Below are 23,058 nucleotides of genomic sequence, written 5' to 3' on the forward strand. Positions count from 1 at the left end.
TCACTTTTCAGAATCAATTAATGTTACAGTGTGATGATGCGAAGAAGGCAGGCATGGCGAAACAATTGCGGTGAAACAGAACGTTTAATGTAGACACAAGTGCAGTTCAGCACGATAACGTGAGCACACACACACGGACACTCATGCAGGCACGAACTCAAGACAAAGACGAGCACGAGATATTGCGTGAACGCACATTAAATAGGTGAATAACACATTCCCCCGTGATCACGAGACAAGGCACAGGTGAGACTAACGAACACACTCACAAACGACCCACACCCACGGAACTACAAACATGGACATAACTAGATGCAGACAACGTAACGACACGACCACAAGGAGGGGTCCGGAGCTGTCACCATGACAGAACCCCCCACCAGGGGCTCGCTACTCCCGGAGCGTCCCGCACAGCTGGAAAGCCCCGAACCTACACCGACGGGCAGGTCCAGAGCCTTCGGAACCACGAGCCTCCGAGAGCCGTCTCCCCCGATGGTGGGAACCGCCGCGAACAGCTCTAAAACACCCTCCCTGGGAAGACGGGAAAATACATTAAACACAGGCACGTTAACAAGCACACACACCGGCACATTCAACCTAAAGGGCACAAAAGGGAAAAGGGGGGTTGGGAGAAACACTGGGACGGACAAACAGGCACAGGCAGCCACGTAATCCTTCTGGCTGCCTGCCAGAGCGCTAGCAGTGGCTCGACCCCTCGTGGAGTCACAGGTGAGAAAGGCGGCGGAGTCCCTCCGGTCTTCGGGAGACGGACACTCACACAGGCACGAACTCAAGACAAAGACGAGCACCACGGAACTACAAACATGGACATAACGGCACGCAGACAACGTAATGACACGCCCACAAGGAGGGGTCTGGAGCTGTCACCGTGACAGACAGGCAGTTTACAGACATGCAACTTTAAGAAAAACATTATTATATGTTTTTTTCAAGAATAGCACATACGTTTATTTTCTGACCAAAATATTCCGCTTCATGCTCTACTGCTTCATACATTGTTTCAATTTAAAACTTTGAAGGCTGCAAATGATCTATAGTGCAAATGATCTATATTGCAAATGATCTATATTGTCACATGACGCTCACTCCCACGGCCCACTCTTTGCATGGATAAAGGGCAAGTGCAGACTCCAGCTAACTCTAGACCCAAACAGATCTAAACATGTCTAGATGAGCCATTACCATATGCTTTGAGAAATGTCAAGAAACGATAGAGAACGATAGAACACCCCAGGGTTTTGGGGGATTACTGTGTTATTCCTTTACTATTACTCATGGTAATGTCTAGTGACATTGTTTTACCCGCCAGCCTGTCATGTAAAACCTATGAATTGTGTAAAATTCAGACCTTTCAATACACTTCTCACACTGTATATTTAAGAGTGTTATAGAGTGAAATATAGACTTACACTGAAGGTCAGTGCCTCTTGATGTCATCACAATGGTGCTAGTCCTCTCGTTCACAATGTCCTGCCACTGAATTGTCTCCATGTTGCAAAGCTGGCGGTTATGGGAGATCTTTACTCCTCCTTTCAGAATCTCTAGGAAAGATAAAAACAGACATTTAACATTTTAACAATCACCTACTACACATATCTATGCATGTCAACAGTTAGCCATTGCACTTTTCTGTCCCAAATCAGTGTCTGGCAACAAGACAACAGCTGGTTGAAGGTTTACATCAACACCTAAGTAATAAATTCTTCTAATAAAATGAGTGGGGTTGTATGTGTTTTTATGCTTTCTTTGCTATAATGCTATCTTAATTTTGTGAGTTGACCAATAGTTTGTGAGTAGATATCTTATTATACAGATATCACTAAAGTGAAAGAAAACCTATCTGGATGTATCCTGACTGCAGTCTATCAAGCTATAAAATGCTCCTGTAAGATGGGTGTTGCTAACATAGTAGCCAGTTAACATACATGGTAGTGCACATACATAGTAGGTGTTACTAATCATGAAGGTGGTGTGGAGGTAACAGGGGATGGATGGTTGAAGGATAGATGTCTTTTATGCCACCTGCATGAACCACAAAGTAATGCCTTACCCCTTAAACTCCGTAGAGGAAGGTTCCTCAATCCACTGGTGATGTTGGGGTTAATAGAAGAGCTGTTTTTGTCATAGTTGGCGATCACAGTCAGGGCAAATTTGCTTTCATAAAGGGTGTGTCCCCGTATCAGACGGAGGTTTTCCAAGGGTATTACATCCACGTAATTGACTGCTATGAGCACATACCCACCAACTTCTTCGATGTTCTGAAAGTATATCACAGCAATAGGGAACATTTCTGTCACACCATTCTAAATATAAAAGTATAATAATGTATAATTATTTCTATTTTCTTAGTTTCCTGTTAATCTGATCTGGTGTTTTTTCCCAAAGTATCTATCAAACTAGTTGTGTTTTGCTATCACTGGAGTCTGGGAGTTTGAAATGTTGAAATGAAATGTTTCTTTTGCACAAGAGTAAAGCTCTGACACACCCTAAGGAAAGTGAGGTCATGGTACTCTTGCAAATGGGTGATCTCCAAGTTCTGCAGGACCACAGTGCAGTTACTGTACATCTTCACCAAAGACTCGTAGTGATCATTTGGCTCACCCAGAAGATTTAGCTTGTTCCATGTTCCTTGGCACACTGTTGGGAAGGATAAAAAGAAGTCTCTCACAACAACAATTTCTTTAAAACATCTGGATATCAGAGTACAATAAAATAAGTGCAACAAATGCTCTTCAGAAATTGTTTAGCCTATATAGTAGAACAGTTTTATGACTATGTGTACTATGCACACTATGATTTCTACCCATCACAGGATGCTGGTCACTCACACGCCCACCTCATCACAACCCCTTTCTACCTCATTATCCCTTGTTAATTAGTTAATTTCATTCACCTATTTAAGTGAGTCTATTTAAGCTCACAGGTTCCTACCTCTAGTGCCGTGCGGTCATCGTCTGTCTCCAGTGTGCTAACGATACAATGCCTCCCTGCTCTGGAAACTCTTGATTGGTTTATACTGCCTTTGAGTGCTTATGCTATTTATTTGAGCTACCTATTCAGCTTTACTATTTTTGCTTAGCTCGAGGCAATGGACAACAATTACTCTTTTACTTTTATTACGTCTCTCACTTCTTTTGTGCTGCCCACTCAGTCAGAATGCAGAGCTGAGTGAAAATGATGCATCCAGCCCTGGATGGGGTCAGTTGGTAGAGTCTGTGGCCAGGCTATTCTACGCCAGTGCCAGGGCCATAAATCTGCAGCAGGGTATGCATATACGCTATAATGTGCAACCATCTTCTGCAAGAGAAACAGTGCTCTCTCTGCAGGGAATCGCCTCCTCGTCTGCCCTCGTCTGCACCGTCTACCAGCAGCACCGTCAGCTGCCCAAAAGGAGCCCATGCAGCTGCACGGTGCTAACGTTCCCAATCGACTATCGTAACAGGAGAGCAGCGGTGAGTAGTTATCTGTCCATGCCAACGTTTAGAAGATTACTCACCATGCCTGTTTCTCTCTTGCTACAGCATTAGTGCACTTCAGTGCTGCAGACAATCTCATGCTAATCCAGAACCAGAACCAGAACTATGCTAAAAGGCTGGGAATAAAATCCATTCCTGCACGGTCCTGGATGGAGGTCCCATGGACTCGTGTTTCTTCCTGTGTCTTTCTCTAACCTGTTTTCTTTTTATATTTTCCATTCTCACTTCCAACCCATCACGCTTGGTCTCCCCTGGTTATGTTCCCACAGTTTCCTGGTGTCATGCCACCTACAATGCCATCTCATCGCAGCTGCACCCCTCCTATCCACCACTGCGGAGAGCCCGGAGTCCCACAAAGACCTTCCCATTCCAGATCAAGACCTTGCTGAGGTGCATAACAACAATCGTTTGTAATCAAACATGAGGACATGTGAGTTATAAAAGGTAAGGTTTTAAAATGAGGTGGAAATCTTTGGACTTGTCAAGAGGCCATAAAAATGTGGAACACCACAAGAAAGCGCAGTGCAGTCTTCTGCTATGCCCTGAGGGGACCCTTGGCAACAGGATGTGACTGAACAAGTTCATAAAAAAAAAACAAGGTCAGAAGGAAAGACGGAGATGAACATTAATGGAACATTTCTCACATTCCAGCATGACCTGCTCTGACTCCATAAGGCAGTGTGTCACGGTCCGCCCCAACTCCTGCCTCGGGCTTGTTTGTGTCTGCATGTGCTTATATCTGAGTGTTTTGGTGTGCATGTGTCCATCTACTGTATGTTATTCATATCACCTGCTTCTTGTCTCGTCAAAGTCATGTATTGCACTTGTGCCTTGTTTATGTTCATATATTTAAGTGTGTGTGTTGTCTGTGGTCTTTGTCAGTTGATGTATAGGTCCAGTCCCGTGAATTTGTTTAAGTACCATATTGTCAGTAATAAAGGTTTTGTGTTAAAAATGCTCTCTGCTTGGCATCCAGTGTCCTTGCATCGTTACAGATCGACTGACCTCAGAAGATGCCGATGGGAAAACACAGCAAGAAGGGAAGAAGGTGCCATCCCCTCCCTCCTGTCACTCCCTGCCAAGTAAGAGAGAGCACTTCAGATAAGGTGGACTGATTTGGGGAGGAGAACCGGCCAGAAAGGGGTTCTCCTCAGCAACCCAGACTTCCCCAGGCATTCCAGGTCTGGCAGTGGGCAGACTGGCCACTCAGGAGGCACAGATCGTACACAATTTGTGAACAAAATTTAATTCATGGTAATCTCAATCATGTTACTACTGAGAATCATTTTAATCTGAAATTAGGATTGCTATATATAAGACCCTCTAAAGCACCAATTGTTAATTGAATAATTATTGACCATAAACTATGCGTGCTTTGCTTACTGAAACCTGGTACTCTGCCAAATGGCTATTTGGTTCTATAGCTAAGTATGCTATAGCTATGTTCACATCTCCCAAATGGTCGCTGAGGTGGTGTTGCCACACTATATGACCCAAATGTAGGCATGCCTCAAAAATCAGGCTTCAAGTTTCATGCTTTTGAATACCTCATTCTCACTGTGTCCAAATTGTCCTCAACTAAGAAAGCATTGCAGTTGTTTGTTAATTACTCTTTACTGCCCTCTGGGTTCCTACTCAGATATTTTTGGGACTTCCTGTCTAATATAGCGCCATCATCTCATTAGGCAAGTCATAGTTGGCAGTTTTAATATCCACCTTGAAATGCTCATGATCCTTGTAAGATTAACCTGGAGGGACTGCAATATAAAACTATAAATATGGACTGCTACTAGCTGGGTGACCCGGTGGAGGATGGGTTCCTTTTTGAGTCTTGGTCCTCCCCTTTGGTCTTGGTTTCTTCCTCATCACTGCCTATGGAGTTTTTCCTCGCCTCTGTCAGCCTTGTCTTGCTCATTAAGGATTTGGACCCAAACGTTTGTAAAGCTGCTTTGTGACACGTGTTGTAAAAAGTGCTATATAAATAAAATGACTTTGACTCCAGCCCTGCTCGTAGCAGATTTCGCTACCATGGGACTGAACTCTCCTCCCGCAGCCAGAGCAGCCCTGGTACTCCAGAGGAATACTTCCTCCCTAGAACAGCCCTGGCACTCCAGAGCGGTACCTCCTCCCTAGAGCAGCCCTGGTACTCCAGAGGGGTACTTCCTCCCTAGAACAGCCCTGGTACTCCAGAGGAATACTTCCTCCCTAGAGAAGCCCTGGTACTCCAGAGGGGTACTTCCTCCCTAGAGAAGCACTGGTACTCCAGAGGGGTACTTCCTCCCTAGAGAAGCACTGGTACTCCAGAGGGGTACTTCCTCCCTAGAACAGCCCTGGTACTCCAGAGGGGTACTTCCTCCTTAGAGAAGCCCTGGTACTCCAGAGGAATACTTCCTCCCTAGAGAAGCCCTGGTACTCCAGAGGGGTACTTCCTCCCTAGAGAAGCACTGGTACTCCAGAGGGGTACTTCCTCCCTAGAGCAGCCCTGGTACTCCAGAGGAATACTTCCTCCCTAGAGAAGCACTGGTACTCCAGAGGGGTACTTCCTCCCTAGAGAAGCCCTAGTACTCCAGAGGGGTACTTCCTTTCTAGAGCAGCCCTGGTACTCCAGAGGGATACTTCCTCCCTAGAGCAGCCCTGGTACCCCAGAGGGGTACTTCCTCCCTAGAGAAGTCAGAATAATCGGAAGAGGGCATTGTGGAGATAGGGGAGTCCCCCACTGCCATCGGACCAAGAGATGGAGGAAGCTGCTGCCACCTCCATCTCGTACCGGGGCACGGTCCACCAGCAAGGGTGCTCACTCCATGAGCGTGCACTCCTCCAAGGCCAGTAAGAGTTCCACCAGGTGCACATGCAGCCACCACATGTGGCCATCCCTCTGTTTCCCTTTGTACCCCTGTTGATAAAGTGCCTGTCTTTATCCCGTCTTCCCTGGGAGGCGGTCACAGGCTGGTCCATTGGCATACTCTCTCCATTGGAGGAAGCTCCTGGGCGTGTCCTAGTTGCCACAGTTCTGCGCTCTGGTTCTGCCCTTCGTTGGGGTTCTCAGGTCGGACTGCTGGTACTGGGCGCTCCAGGAGAAAGCGCCCCTCAGTGGGCGGGGTTTATCACTGTCCGCCCCTGACTCCTCCCTTGGGCTCATTGGTGTATACATTCATTTCTGTCTGCGTGTGTTTATATCTGTGTGTTCCTCAATGTGTGCGTGTGTGTGCGTGCGTGTGTGTGGTTAAGACCATGTATTGCCCATGTGCCTTCTTTATGTTCGTATTAGTGTTTGCGTGCATGATCTCTGCGTTCTTCGTCAGTCAATGTTTGACTGCAGTCCCGTGAGTTTGTGTAAATACCGTCAGTAATAAAAGTTTTGTGTTAAAAATGCTCTCTGCTCGGCATCCTGTTTACTTGCATCATTACACAGTGTAGTGAATTTATATTTACAAAAAAATGATTAATTCATAATTAAAAATAAATTGTACATTGTACATTAATACTATAAAAATATTAATATAAATGATTTTTATATCACTTTATATCATTTTGTTTCTTTTTTTTAATGTGTATGGGAAGATTTAAGTCAAGATCATCAGTTTAAAAGAAAAAAGGTTGTTTCATTTCATCATGGCATTAAAAACACATAATGCAGCAGCATTACAGGCTATTCAAGCCTGTCAGCTGGACTGATTCATACCTTTTTTAATCTAATTTCTTTAACTGAAAAATCTTAAAAGTAAACTATAAAACTAAAAAGTAAACTATAAAACTAAACTATATGTATTTGTATGATTCTTAAATGTGTACATGTCTGACTGCCTAACCAGAACCCAGAACTAATATCGTAGTCGCAAACAGCACAAGACCAGGAGCTCTTGTAAGTGCATTCTCCACATTCTCCTAGCAGAGGTCATGAAGGAATGCAAACACAATCAACTCTAAACACATTAAGTTGCATTTAATCTATACAGATCCATTTTAAAAGAAGCCTGCTTCACCAATCCCATGTAAACAGTTTTTTTTTTTTTTTTGCTTAACTGCCATATTGTTGTGCGTGTCAAAACACTACATGAATTATTACCATGACCTGATTATTGGCATTAAGCAGGATTTTGTGCATGTAAAGGCTCACTGTTTGCCACTTTAGCACAAATGTATCAGAGTTATTTCCACATTCTCTCTATATGTTTGGAACAGGGTTACCTTTTGCCACTTGATTAAAACTCTTAATCTGTGTATAAAAGTATAATGCGTAATCCCTGGTGAAATTACTCTTATGTATACCGTAAAACATGATGAGTTATGTCAACTCAAATGGCTTCAAGATAAGACAATTATGATTTACTTTAAACAGACATATATGCAGTGTCTTGTTCACCAAGTACACTGATTAGGTATCTTGATTTCATTTTTAGGATCAACTGTTGTACACTGAATGAGAGTCACTAAAATACCTTTAGGGCAAAATTACTTTAGGGAAAATTACTAAAATAATTAGTAATTAGTAACAGGCTAAATTTTTTATTACTATAGGCAACAGTTCTAACTGAGAACGATTAACACAGCTGTATTAGCAACTGGGCTAACTACAGGAGCTGGCCTACAGTAGCCGGGCTCTTCTCAGTGTTCATAAGAAGGGGCTATGTTCTATGTATATAAACCAGTGAACTTTAAATGACAACTACAAGTTGAAACAGACATTGTGGTAAACCTAACAGAAAAGCTTTTTAAAAGTCTTATCTTCAATAACAGTCTAACTTCAGCAAGTCCATATAGAAACCATTGACAGAAATGAAAGGATTTATGTGTTTTCTGTCAGACAAACACTGAGAGATAAGCAGTATAATTATATTTTTTTTTGTCAACTGTATTTGTATTGGAATTGCATCTGAGGAAGTGTAAATATGGTGGGGGGGGTGGTAGATGTGCTCAATTTATACATGACATACTACTGGGCTCTACTGTGTTACTACACACAAAAGTGTAGGTGTATTTTTGTGTCATTTAATACAAACACGAATGAGACATGTCACAATATTTTTCCAGAGTTCTCCCTCGTTTTATGCAACTGACACTACCTGGAAATTAATCTACACTGATGTTGAAATAAGCTGTTTTTTGAACAAGATAAACACAAACAGTGGACAAAGGTCTCTGACTTGTTTACTTACACGTGTTTCCCTGTATCACATGAGCAAACCTCAGATTTTACTATTGAGGTTGCAAACATTGGCAGCAATAATTCACCACATATTTGCCACACCCAACCTCATCTAGCTTAATGAAAGAGTGTGTATCGTGATTCTGCTACCACAGGGCAGTTTTTCACTCATTTGGTTGCATTCTGTTGTTTTCACACAGTTATGCGCTGAAGCACCCATCCTTGCAACACTGTGCAATACAAGTTAAATTTTTTAAATAAATGAAATAATATGAAAATATATATGGTCGTTTTATACATATGATCAGTTTCTACTTCCAACTTTCACATTCTCACATGCACACACGCACACACACACACACACACACACACACACACACACACACACACACACACACACACACACACACACAGACAAGCATACGTGCTTGCAAACACACACACGCCCATTATTCCATCAGCCATGTGACTGTGTTACAGACACATGTCACAGACTAAACAATTTGTAGAAAATTTAATTTGCAGTGTCCTAAATTCAATTAAAGTTGCCTCACGGAGAACAGGTGAGATTGTTAAGGTAAGATGATTATTTGTTATTTTCTGTTTTGCAAGTATCGGTGCATCAAAGATTTCACCATATGACAACATTTTACCATTACAGAAGGAGAAAGTGCTTCATCAATCTGCGTTACTGGAACAGTACTGGATATTTAAGAACATATTTATGAACATATGACTGTTAGGCAGGCTTTTGAGATGCTCCCAGGGTTAGTCTGTTTACCTCAAGGGAGCAATTAATAAATTTATATTATGTACATGGGTTTTTAGAATATTACTGTAAAATTATATTTTTCTGGATTTCAGCTTTGACCTGTTGAAAATGATTTATCTACTGAGGTGAAAAATGTCTCTTTGGTGTAAAATAAATACTTGCAAGTTTTAATCTGGTATTAATTTACACCTCAATAAACATCTTACCATCCTTCAGCAACATGACAGTGTCTATTTTTACGTTATTTTTAAATCAGCAGGACTTCACAGACACATTAACATGGCCGTACCATGAGAAATGCACAGGGGTGCTGCTCGTCCATCCTCAGACACACCACTCCCCCATTCTTAATCTCCCACTTATTAGTCATGCTCACTCATCATCACCTGCACCTGTTCCTTGTTTATTTCCACTCTCCTCTCCCTCTATTTAAGCCCACTGGTCCCAGTGCAGCCTGCTCCCGTGAAACCTGCCTGTGCTACCAGAACACTGCTTTAAATACTCTTTAACATTATGCGCTGTGCCTAACGGACTTTATTCCTTGGCCAGTGCTCACTGTGCTTTTGTTTGTGTTTAACTATGGACACAGGTGTGCCTCTGTCCCCCTCACCTTCAACTCCCTCCCTCCTGTGGCAGAGAAATGTGCACGAGTGTGTTTGTTTTTGTAGGTTTTGGTGTATTTTTGTTTTGGTTGGTTTTTGAGTAGTTATGAGCTGAACAGAACATTTAGGAGATCCATATGGGGATAATAAAATATATTCGGTTTAGTTTTTTTAGCACATTTTTTCAAATACGTTTTTTTCAAATAATAAAAATGACTTTTTACTGCATTTTGTTCAAGTAGATTATATTTTTCTTCTCTGATCAACAATAGAAAGTATTTTTCACTTGAGAACATGCGGATAAGTTTAATTTGTATGCAGATCATCAGTGTTCCCAGAAAGATCCAGGAACTGGTCAGGGGAAATCTCACCCTGGACATGACCTTTTGAACTAATCTCCTTTGGCAGGCAATACAGAACCCTGTATACCAAAACAACTCGACAGAGGAGCAGTTTCTGTCCTATTGAAATAAATGATCAGTACCATCTGCTATGTCGTAGGTACTCTCATTTCTTCATATAATGACACATTCAGAACCACTATTGTACAACCTCATATATCACAATTTCATTCCCATATGTATGTATTATTAATGTCAGCATTACCACACACACATACACTTGATGTATAATGTTTGTCTTATATAGAATGTGTATAGCATAATACTGTGTATTATCTGTATATTGCCTGACTTGCTTGAGACTCAAACAGCCAATGCCAAAATGTGTGTTAGCATATTGTCTTATGAACATGATTGTGATAAATTCTGGTTTTGACACCAAAATGTACTGAAACCTAACATCCATTTATCTTGGGAACAGACTGAGTATGAACCAACATGTTGGTCATCTGGCAAGTTTCTTTTTCTTGTGTTTTATTCAGTGATTGTGTACGACATAAGGGGACTGATAAAGGGTAACACATGGTTGAAGGTGTAATGCAAGGAAACTCAGTTAATTACCTCACTCAGGTATGAGGTGCTCATCTGACTCACCTGTTTTGCATTCCCCATCACCTTATTTAAACCCCTCGAGTTCACACTGCCTCTTTGTTTTGATAATGTCTCAAAACATTCTTATTTTTACTTTGCACCTGCGTCCTCCTGATTTACACCCAACATGTCGCACACATAATTAAGTCTTTGATGACAGTCTAACTAAAGGCTTACCTTGTCTGCAAATGTTACGTTTCTAACATAGTAGAGAGCGATACTTAAAATACTTTTATGATACATCAGCTTGTAATCCTGTACAATTTGCTCTTCTTGTGAGAAAGAAACACATGGCCAAATTACTCCAGTGTCACCACTAGACATTGTGTTGTATACAGACGCTAGCAATACGGATAACAAGCAGAGTTTTGTGTGTTTGATAAGTAGAGCTGAACGTGAGCTTGATCAGCAGATGATGAGTGGCTGGTGGGTGGAGGTAGAAATGTGAACTATTTGCATGTTCTTAGATACACACGCATACTGAATGAAGGCAAAGGTGTAGACTTACATCTAAGCTACTTTTAGGGCATTATAGGATTGTGTTCTTGGAGATAAGTTCTGAGTATGTACTTTAGATAAACAAAGATGGGCCTTAAGGTTTAATTGATGACATGATATTCTCATTACTGCTGCTCTCAATACAGCTATTCTCACTACTGCTGCTCTCACTACTGCTGCTCTCAATACAGCTATTCTCACTACTGCTGCTATCAATACAGCTATTCTCACTACTGCTGCTCTCACTACTGCTGCTATCAATACAGCTGCTCTCACTACTGATGCTCTCATTACTGCTATTCTCACTACTGCTGCAATCAATACAGCTATTCTCACTACTGCTGCTCTCACTACTGCTGCTATCAATACAGCTATTCTCACTACTGCTGCTTTCACTACTGCTGCTATCAATACAGCTATTCTCACTACTGCTGCTTTCACTACTGCTGCTATCAATACAGCTATTCTCACTACTGCTGCTATCAATACAGCTATTCTCACTACTGCTGCTCTCACTACTGCTGATCTCACTACTACTGCTCTCAATACAGCTATTGTCACTACTGCTGCTCTCACTACTGCTGCCCTCACTAAAGCTATTCTCACCACGGCTGCTCTCACTACGGCTGCTGTCACAGGTTGTTCTCACTACAGCTATTCTCACTACGACTGCTATCACTACAGCTATTCTCACTACTGCTGCTATCACTACAGCTATTCTCACCATGGCTGCTCTCACTACGGCTATTCTCACTACAGCTGGCCCAACTCCTGTTTTTGTATTTTCACATTTGATCTACAGGTGCTTTAACCTGCTGATAATTTCAGTTTTTTTTAAGAATGATGTTCAAATCAGCTGGGCTATAATGATTAGGAGGCAAGTTTTAGATTTGGTGATACAGTACCAAATCACAGCATCATCATCATCATCATCATCATATTATTATTATTATTGTTGTTGTCTATTTAGCTCTTGCCGCATTTAGGTATGACTTGGTGATAAGGTTATTAGTCCAGTACTAGTGGTGAGCCGTTATCTGCGTTAACGGTGTTCGATAATGTGATACTCTTATCGGGCGATATAAAAAATATCGCCGTTAATCTCTTCTTAAAGGTGGGTTGGGAACTGGGTCAAAATAGGTAAGCAAACTGATGACATTCACCATAGTTTAGCTCAGCTGTATTCCTAACCAAATTGCACAGTAGGGGCGAGAACGAGTTTTTAAACCTGTGAATTACCACCCACAACTAATCGCACGTGTGCTTACATGGATGCAGCCACGAAGTCGCCAGGTTTGCTTCATGGAAAATTCATTTTTAAGAAGCTTCCTAATGGAGACATTGACAAGACTAAAGTTGTTTGCACCTTATGGAATGCAGAATTAGTTTATTGTAGGAGTTCTACCAGTCTGAAGCAAAGCACCAGTTTGCTAGTGCTGCTGACGCTGCTACTGAAGCACTGTCCAGGGGAAGAGTCGCCACCGCCGAAAACAGGTTAAATGTACTAAATGTTGGTTTACATTTCAAATCTCATATTTAGCTGAATAAACATGTTATCAACCCCTTTTAATGTACAGTATGTAGGCTTACAAATTCATGTTTGACTGAATATGCCCTCTTAAAGTATTTAGGCATACAGTACTATTTTCACGTTTAACTGAATAAACCGTTGAACCCGAGTAGCTTACATTTTATTGAGCATGTTTTTTTTCTTCAAGTATCAAAGTAGAACAGCTCTCTCAAGCAGTCATTGATGCATTTTGGAAACAGGAGATGAGCCCCTGGTCTAATGCACTCTCTGTATTAAGAAACCCTATATCAAAGACTGACTTTTAGTCATTACTTGGGTAGCACGCATATTCTGAAAGAGCCATTTTAATCTAGATTAATCTAGATTAATTTCAACATTTCAGTGAGATTAATCTAGATTAAAAAATGTATCTATGCCCACCCCTAATAATTACACATATCATTTACAGTTCTGTGGCACCAACAGCATTTTGCAAATATTGTGGTTCTTAACAAATGTGACTGAACTAATGGCAACCAGCTAATCTACATTTGTGACAATCAAATGTGAGCCCAGTTCATAGTATGTAGCTAGATATGTGCAAAGTACTCTAAAAGTACTTAAACAACCTGACTGTATTTTTTTTTCAAAAGTAGAACAAGATATTGCAATAATGCATATCCTTTAAAAAGCAATGTTGCTATGGGAGAAAATGTTTTTAACTTGACTTTAAAAAACTTTTTTATATTAAGAAATATTTCCCTCACACTATAACCAGAAATAAGATCTGAGTGGTAATGATGCTGTCTATTCAGCTAATTCAGATTGGTCTACTGCAAAATGTAATCGAAACTTTCTGTCTGAAATAAAACAAGTGTTAACACCCACGTATTAAACAGCCATTAATACATATTTGTAGAATTTCATAAAAGTAAACTTTTAGTTCCAGAGTAACTGAACTTAAAAGTTGTCTCTGTATAAGCCAGTTTTTCTAATATCTAGCATGTTGTCTTCTGCATTTTGTGATTTTGATTTCTATTTTTCTACAGGTTTTGGTTTTATGCATGTTGACCCATTAATATAAACCATAACACTGTGACAGGTGGATTGGTTTGGCTAAACTACCAATGTACATGGGTCCAATGTGCAACTCCACTGTATCACGGTAGGCGGGAGCCGCCTGCAGGTCCCGCCACTCCGTGCTGTGCATCCGACCTGCGCATGACGTCACCCGCTGCCTTCTCTTGCTACGCCAGAACTAAGCGACTCTTACACCTTTTGCGTATATCTTGCTAAACACTACGAGTGTGCTACGCTCCTTTCGAGTGTGAGCTGTGCTTGGTTGTCTGTATGGACTCTGACATTACAGAACTTTCGGCAGCATTCATTGCGTCTGCTGCTTCTGTCACCCCGTTAAATGCTTAACTCACCAGAATAAATATAAAGTCTCAATGAGTCTCAGCCAAACCATAAGCCAGTTTTATCAAATCCCATTTGAAAACATTTTCTTCAAGCTGCAAGAAAAAATAATAATTTAAAAAGACGATGAAATCTGACTTCAACGCAGAGGTTATTTACGTTTTTGTCCTATCAGCAGGTCTGCTGGCATTCATGGTCTGTTTTAAAGTTTCAAAAATCTTGCACATCCGCTTTTGCTCAGACCTGTACTGTCATTCTTTCCCAGCAACAAGAACACACGTGTTTTGCAAGGACAAGAAGACACGCACAGCTCCAAATCTGAACTCACAGCTTGAATACCACGTGACAAAACATTTTACCACCAGGTGCAGCACACAAAAGCAATTAAAGTTTGTAAGCATGAATATTACAATAAAGATCAAGTAAAAGGTGATTTATGGGCATTGATGTTGTTTATGCCAAATTTCAACTGTGCACTGCCTAAAGCTGTTAAGGATATTAGACTTATTTAACCTGGAACATATATTATATGTTAACCTACATTGTAATGAGCAAATATACTCAGCAGTGATGCAGATTTTTCTAGAGAAAACAAACAAGTATTTTGTGAAATGGCTGCAGCATGAAACTGATGTTATCTTCTTCTCAGAATCTGGGCTTGACTGTACTTGTCTCTGTGCTAATGCTGAATGATTAGGACATTCTGACACAGTTGCACCTTCAGCCTGGGAAAATGATAGTTATTACGTACATTCTAGCTTCTGTTTCCCGCTCAAATCACTTGAAAAATATACTGCCACTGATTAACAGATTAATAGATACTTATATACGTCCTGATTCATGAGTTCTCATATATTCTTAAAACATACATTATGCTCAATATTAAACAAATTCACATACTTTAAAAAACAACACATAAATATAAGCACACATTCATAATGTACATTATACACAACCAATTCAACAAAATGAGACCTGGCTTACAGGTATAGTGTAAACTATAGAAACACAACTGATCCTGTCATAACTACTATTTTATTACTAAAGCTAATTTCAGCACATTATCATCCTAACAGCCCATATTTTTTTCTTCTATTGTCCATCCATTCAACAAGCAAGCTAATGTGAACTTAGTGTTGATATTAGTGATACAAGCTTTGCATAACAGAACTACACACTAAATGATAAATAGGTGTATTTGTTCACTATCGTCTCACTCTCCTCCTTGTTTGACATCTCCAGGCTGTTTTCCCTCACAATAACCACATTACGTTAAGAGAAGGTAAATAGAGACTGATGGGTTACTGATCCAATTCTCATGTCTCCATGACATGAATTCTCAAAATTCTCAAAAACAATTAAGCAAAATTAACTGTTATTTTCAGAATGTTTATACTATAAATACTTTAATAATATTACATCGTCCGTGTCACCATCCACAGACTTGTTTTGCCCTAGCCCATGTGGTATTTGTATTGTATATAAGTGCTGGGAAGCTTTGCTAAGAAAGTACATTCTAAGAATGCTCCTCTCGTGGCCTGATCAGGGATAGATTGTTACTCAACGTTAACAATAACTGCACAAACCCTCATGCTATGTTTGGTCAAATCTGACCTGAAGTTTCCTCTCTAAAACGTGCCATACATTTCATGCTTCTGTCATGAGGTTCCATGACTTTGTTCACACGTGGTATTTGAACAAATAAAATTAATCAGACATATTTTTATAAATATTTGTGAGTTTTATGAAACTTGTATACACCAATGGTGTTGCTGGAAACTAATGTATATAAAACAGAACATCTACTTTCACACATCTACTTTCCTCTCTCACACCTCAGATGTTTTTGACTACATACATACACACACATACATGTGCACACACAGACAGACAGACAGACAGACACACACACACCTTATGGCCATTTTAGGCTTCCATGGCAACCCCCCCCCCCCCCCCCCCCCCAAGAACCTGCTGAAGATATAGATTTTATCACACGGAAACCACACCAGTTGAAAAAGAAAAATGTAATATCACACAACTTTATCAAAGCTGTGGTATGTAAAAGCTCTTCTGAGACTTGTTTTGAGGTTCAGTCTGTGGATGCACAATGGTCATGAGATACTGCAGCTGAAGCTCTGGACCTTGTGTTTGACCATGAGTAGGATCTAGAGCAGGATGTGCCAGGCGAAGAAGAAGACACACAACAGAGGAAGACCCAGCCGAAGTTGTGGTCTCCTTTTGGTGCAAAAACAGACATTTTTCCTGAGAGAAGAGGTCGGCTTCCGAGTGCAAATGTTATCAGGATGACCCCACGGCCAACACAATACGCCAAATCCTGAGTGGAAGACATCAAGTCCTGTTTTCAACTTCTCACAGACTCCATTGTAACTATTGTCATGAACATAACAAACCTGGACGGAGGTAGACCAGGTACATTCTGAAGCCTACGTGTGTTGATTTTGTGTGGTGTCTACAGAATTGCACTTCTGTAGGTTACTGGCACATACTCCTGCAAAATGATAATGCTACGTTGGCCCATGGTGGTATTTTTCAACATCGCTGATGTTTCTGACTATAATGTCTTTGTGGTATGGAAGGAGATCAGACTAGGCTGGAAGGAGGACAAACACTATAAGAGGAGACCTGAAGGTTCCTTGAAGAACTTGGCAAAGCATGGTGGAGGCCCTCATTTTAGGGCACTCACACCTTCGACGAAAGCCAAGCTCTGCTCCACTGGGGAGAGGTGTGCAAGCAACATCATCAACATCCCCGCCAACCAGAGACGGAGGAGTCTAAAGAAAGAGCAGCTAAATGTGTGCAACAAGAGATAACACACTCAAAGAACAGGATTTGCAAAGAAAATGGACTGACACTTTGCAAAGAAAGAAAAAGTTTTGCTAAGAACATGGACTGACCTCAGTATATTTCCCAACATGCTCACAAGAAGACAAAACTGAGGAACATTAGGATGACACTATGGCATTGTCTTGTGTTAATACAGTGTATGGTTCAAGTGTACTTGTTATAGTTACATTTTTGTGTGTATATTTGGGCATTTGTTTTCAATAAATAAATCATACTGGTCAATTTTGACCAGGAAAACAAAAGTACTTTTTTGCCAAAGTTATTAACATTTAAATGGTTTCAAAAAAATGAAGTACTCCGTGAAAAACAGTACAATAGGTTTCATTTTCGTATTTCTTATATATTTATGAAATATTTTTGTGCCCCAAAAATCAAGTGGGCTCAGATAAATGAGGCTTGCTGGACATTACAAGTCCCAATAGAACATTTGGTGATTTCTATAACGTATATAGCACTGAAATACACGTAACTATGATAAAGACTTGATTCTTGCTTCTCTGTAGACAAACTTTTTTAAATGTATTTGAACGGTTTTTTTTTCTTTTTGAGTAAGATTTTCAATCAATAGTGTATCGCGCCTTGGATCGACTCCGCGGTTTTCTAAAATGTGTGGTGTGTGACACGTAATGTAATCTTCTTACATAGAGACATGCAGAAGCTGGAATAACATAGTCTACACTTAGAAACGCTATCTATTCATACATTTTATAAATCGGTTTCATTTTTACATATGACAGACTAGGCGAACATTGTAAAGAAACCAGATTATTTTATAAACAGATTAGAAATGTGCTTTAAATCACGTCTCGATTCAACAAATGATGAGCCATTACTACGGTTTTACCACACTCGCAGTCACGAAAAGTAGCCAATTTAACATAGTCAATCAACTCACCATTTTTCTCCGATACTGCAGAATATACCAAGCTTAACAGAGCCACGTGGAAGAGCGGAAGGACTGTAAGTGACATTTGGCACGTATATTTCTCTTAAAAACTTAAGATTTTATAGAAGACTATAAGATTGGCTTCAGTATTCCTTTCGCGAAAGCTGAACAGATAAACCTGCGTTGCATCACGAACGCGTCGGTGCAGGAGTGCAGGACACGTGTGACGTATGTGAAGGAGTCACCTGCACTTAACCCATAGCGAGTTAACCAAAAAAAAAAACGAGCCTGCTGTCAAACAAGTAACGCCATGAGCTAATTATACAAAACGAAATTAAAATATCTAGTAACAAGTAACACCTTCTGTTTACAATTACTCGAAAGTAGGTATACCACTGAACTTGTCAAATAAGCACAGAGAGCACACAGGACACTCTTATAGGAGAGATCAGTGTAGTTTGTGTCTTTAATGTTTATTCTTATTCAAAATTCCTTTTGAGTTGGCTTGACTTAATCAGTGTCCTGGAGACCAGTTTTCTTTTACAGCTTCCACATTATGTCATGACAACCAGCCGTTCAATATTGAAAGGTGGATTGGTTGCCTGGATTCAAAGCTACACGTGAAAGCAAAGGTGGTGTGGAAAGTAATTCACCAAGGCCAAGTGTGCTTGTGGTAAAGCTCGGTTTTCATTGTTGAGTATGTAGATGATGTTTTTTAACAATATGAGGTGCCATTTAAATGAATTGGCTTAAATACTCCCTTTGCTTGTTAATTCAAATAAATAGTGTAATATGTAGTACATAAAAAATATTTTAGCAATGGCATCAGCACGTGTTGGACACCTAAGAAAATCCTGCTTGAAAACTGCTTTATTGTACTGTGTTTACACTGACCTCCTGTCAGTCACTTTAGGAGACACTCCTCAATGTGTTTATTGTACTGTGTTTACACTGACCTCCTGTCAGTCACTTTAGGAGACACTCATCAATGTGTTTATTGTACTGTGTTTACACTGACCTCCTGTCAGTCACTTTAGGAGACACTCCTCAATGTGTTTATTGTACTGTGTTTACACTGACCTCCTGTCAGTCACTTTAGGAGACACTCCTCAATGTGTTTATTGTACTGTGTTTACACTGACCTCCTGTCAGTCACTTTAGGAGACACTCCTCAATGTGTTTATTGTACTGTGTTTACACTGACCTCCTGTCAGTCACTTTAGGAGACACTCCTCAATGTGTTTATTGTACTGTGTTTACACTGACCTCCTGTCAGTCACTTTAGGAGACACTCCTCAATGTGTTTATTGTACTGTGTTTACACTGACCTCCTGTCAGTCACTTTAGGAGACACTCCTCAATGTGTTTATTGTACTGTGTTTACACTGACCTCCTGTCAGTCACTTTAGGAGACACTCCTCAATGTGTTTATTGTACTGTGTTTACACTGACCTCCTGTCAGTCACTTTAGGAGACACTCCTCAATGTGTTTATTGTACTGTGTTTACACTGACCTCCTGTCAGTCACTTTAGGAGACACTCCTCAATGTGTTAATTGTACTGTGTTTACACTGACCTCCTGTCAGTCACTTTAGGAAACACTACTCAATGTGTTTATTGTACTGTGTTTACACTGACCTCCTGTCATTCACTTTAGGAGACACTCCTCAATGTGTTTATTGTACTGTGTTTACAGTGACCTCCTGTCATTCACTTTAGGAGACACTCCTCAATGTGTTTATTGTACTGTGTTTACAGTGACCTCCTGTCAGTCACTTTAGGAGACACTCCTCAATGTGTTTATTGTACTGTGTTTACAGTGACCTCCTGTCAGTCACTTTAGGAGACACTCCTCAATGTGTTTTTTTACTGTGTTTACACTGACCTCCTGTCAGTCACTTTAGGAGACACTCCTCAATGTGTTTATTGTACTGTGTTTACACTGACCTCCTGTCAGTTACTTTAGGAGACACTCCTCAATGCCCAATTACTCAAATACCATCATCTCCATCTGTTGGACTGAGCAAACATGACTGAACCTGGAAAGTGAATCAACAGGTGAAATATAATAGAAATTAACACTGTGTTTTCCCTAAATGGATAGAATTACATGTGAATGGGATAACGTTTGATGCAGAATTAGCAACATTCCTCCTCCACAGTGCAACATTTTTACATCAGACACATTCTAATCTACTGTAGATGGCAAATGGATTTGACACATTATCAGACACATATGACTGTATGTGACTGTAAACATGTGAGCTGTTTGAGATACAGACTTAAAATAATGAATCAACTAGATAAATCTTTATTATGTAGAGAACTAGGTACAATAATGCTTTGGGTGAACCACCTTCAGAGAAAAATATGGAATACTGGTCAGCTGCAAGAAATTCCTTTGCAGGACGTTGCTAACTAGCTAACACAGATAGTGAATGAGAACCCCATGGGCTCATTATGAAGAAATGTTTGACAGCAAAAACACAGTACTGTTCTCACAGCAACAAATTGTTAAGAGCCAAACTCTAATCAAAAAATGATTTAATTGTGGATGACAACACATCAGGGTAAAACACCATCAATGCAAAAGTTGCACACTCTCAACATATCACCATAATCACATACACTTTTTAATACTTTAATGGTAATCATCGCGTTGCTCAGCTCATTTTAGACCTCGTGGTTTATCTTGTGCCAAATCTTTATTAATGTCTTTTACACTCAGTGGAAAGTACTTTCATATTACTGACAGATTACTGACATATTACTTACTTTGCTCAATGTGCATAAAATTCATAATTATTACAGTTTCTTTAATCATGCAACATAATAAAAAAAAATCTTAGTGTAATGCAAATCAGGGAGTTTGAGGGTGAGCAGTGGTGGAGCAAAAGGGGGGGCAGGGGGGGCAATTGCCAGACCCAACAGAGCCCGTGCCACCCCTAGTGCCACTCCACTGGAAATGGTCATTTTAAGAGAAAATATGTGTTTCCTTTCGTTCATCATTTATATATGGACTCCTCTGTTAATGCCTTGCTCACCCTTTGACCAACCCTTGAAAAAACGTCTAGCTCCACCAATGAGGGTGAGTGGTATTTTGTGGCTCCTAGGTTTAAACTCTTCTGTACAGGTTCATATGGTTCCTGGTTTCAGTTGGACCCATGCCTCCAGTTTAGGTGTCTCTGCCCCCACTGGGACCACTGGGACAACTTTAACCTTACAATTTCTCTCTAGTTCATCTTTCAATCCTTCAATCATATTTTGAGGTTACTTTCACTTAGGACTGCAATGTCTATTACCAATTGTGTTTTCTGTATCTTACCTATTATCACAATGTTTGTTTAGTTGTTGACTGATCCCAACTGGAGATACTAATAGGATCCGATCCCAACTGGACAGTGGATCTGTGTAGGAACCTTCCCTCCTAGTGGCTGGCATACAACCTTCGGATGATGGACAATGAGGAGCCCCAAGGTCAACAACTATAGGAGCTTGAAGAGGAAGAATACCAAGGATGCCTGAAGGACCTTTTGCATTGCACATAGCACAGAAATTTGTTTTCTGGTCCATCTAGGAATGCCTCCCTCGTGCTAGGACAAACAAGAGGGAAGTGAGAATGAATGAATTTTCTATGTGCACACACAGGGGCTAAGATCGAACCTTGAGCTTCCTTCATGGAGTTGCTCTGCACCACATCGCCCACATTCTCCACGACTGTGAACGCTGGTGTGGAGAGAGCAAGTCACAAAACAAGAAGTGCATTATGCCCAAAGGGATAGGGCGTGTTTGTATGCAACATGTGCAAAAAAAGAGTTTTACGAGGGCCAGATAGGTTGGCATCCATCTTTAGTGCTGAATAGCACAGTAAGTTTGTTAACTGAGGTTTGCAGCAGCCATTGGACTCGTATCCAAAATGGGCAGTAGCCTATCACCTTGAACACAGTGAGTGCTTGAAATCTTTAACATTCAAAGTGTGTCCAGCCTCAAGTTACATGTTTACTTCTCCCAAGGCATTGGAAAAAGGTTTCTCACTCAACAACAGAAAAAATAAAGGGGGCCTAAAACAATTCCATAAATGTTCAGATTATGTTAATGATAGTAACCACAGAATGTCCCCAGTTGTTATTCTGCAAATGTCTTTTTTGGTGCGATGTTTATATGTATATACTGACTCCTGCCAATGTGATTACGAATTGTACGATGTGATTACGAGTTGAATTTGATGTGTTGCTTATTCGTTACCATTATTACCATCCCAGTGTGACGCAACCTTTGACCTCGTGTGAGAGGGCAACAGGATATGAGGTGGCCCAGGAACAGTGGGTCAGTGGGGTAGAAGAGTTTGGTAATACAAACTGTTTTGAGCACACTCATATAACAATTATAACTCAACACAGGTTTGTACTTGTGAACTTTACATTAGTAGATTGATCACACATTAAAATGTTATTTGTGCTTCTAATCTTGAGTATGGTAAGTGGCAAGATGCACAATGATAAAATGTTGTTAGTACAGTGGGTCATTTTGGGAACTTAATAAGTATACTGAACTGATTTGGAAACATTTGAAAACTCATTTCACATCCATTTGGGGTCTTCAAAGACAACAGCCAGGTCATTTTCCTACTTTCATCTTGTGTTGTTGGTACATCTTTAACATCTTTTTAAAGACCCTATTGAGCTGACCGTTTCCATAAAAGCTCAGCGAATTTTCAGTTCATGAATGAAGATAAGATTTCCTACTGAGGTTATGACCCAGTTTGTCCATAACTTAGAAAAGGGAGAAAAAAAATCACAGATGACAAAATACTTATCTAAACTAACTACAGGTGCATCTCAGTAAATTTGAATTATCATTTGAATGAA

General features: G+C 40.4%; 1 protein-coding gene and 1 long non-coding RNA gene across 6 annotated transcripts in view; one reads left to right on the plus strand and one right to left on the minus strand.

The window, feature by feature from the left end:
* LOC143473331 (epidermal growth factor receptor) overlaps window positions 1–18,411 on the minus strand; it is a 40,710-nt gene extending 22,299 nt beyond the window's left edge. For 2 of the 5 annotated variants that reach the window (XM_076970268.1, XM_076970272.1), the window contains exons 1-4: window positions 18,200–18,411; window positions 2,507–2,658; window positions 2,072–2,279; window positions 1,431–1,562 (exon numbers count right to left, since the gene is read on the minus strand). In XM_076970268.1, coding sequence (XP_076826383.1) covers window positions 1,431–1,562; window positions 2,072–2,279; window positions 2,507–2,658; window positions 18,200–18,275 — 568 coding nt within the window. In that variant the 5' untranslated portion in view covers window positions 18,276–18,411. The other 3 variants (XM_076970270.1, XM_076970269.1, XM_076970271.1) reach the window with 3 other exon arrangements.
* Window positions 3,239–4,145, plus strand: LOC143473333 (uncharacterized). Its single transcript, XR_013120507.1, has 2 exons — window positions 3,239–3,473; window positions 3,767–4,145. It is a non-coding gene; the product is annotated as an uncharacterized LOC143473333 (long non-coding RNA).
* Window positions 18,412–23,058: the final 4,647 nt, after the last annotated feature.

Source organism: Brachyhypopomus gauderio, chromosome 13 (assembly GCF_052324685.1).
Source record: "Brachyhypopomus gauderio isolate BG-103 chromosome 13, BGAUD_0.2, whole genome shotgun sequence".
Classification (NCBI taxonomy): Eukaryota; Metazoa; Chordata; class Actinopteri; order Gymnotiformes; family Hypopomidae; genus Brachyhypopomus; species Brachyhypopomus gauderio.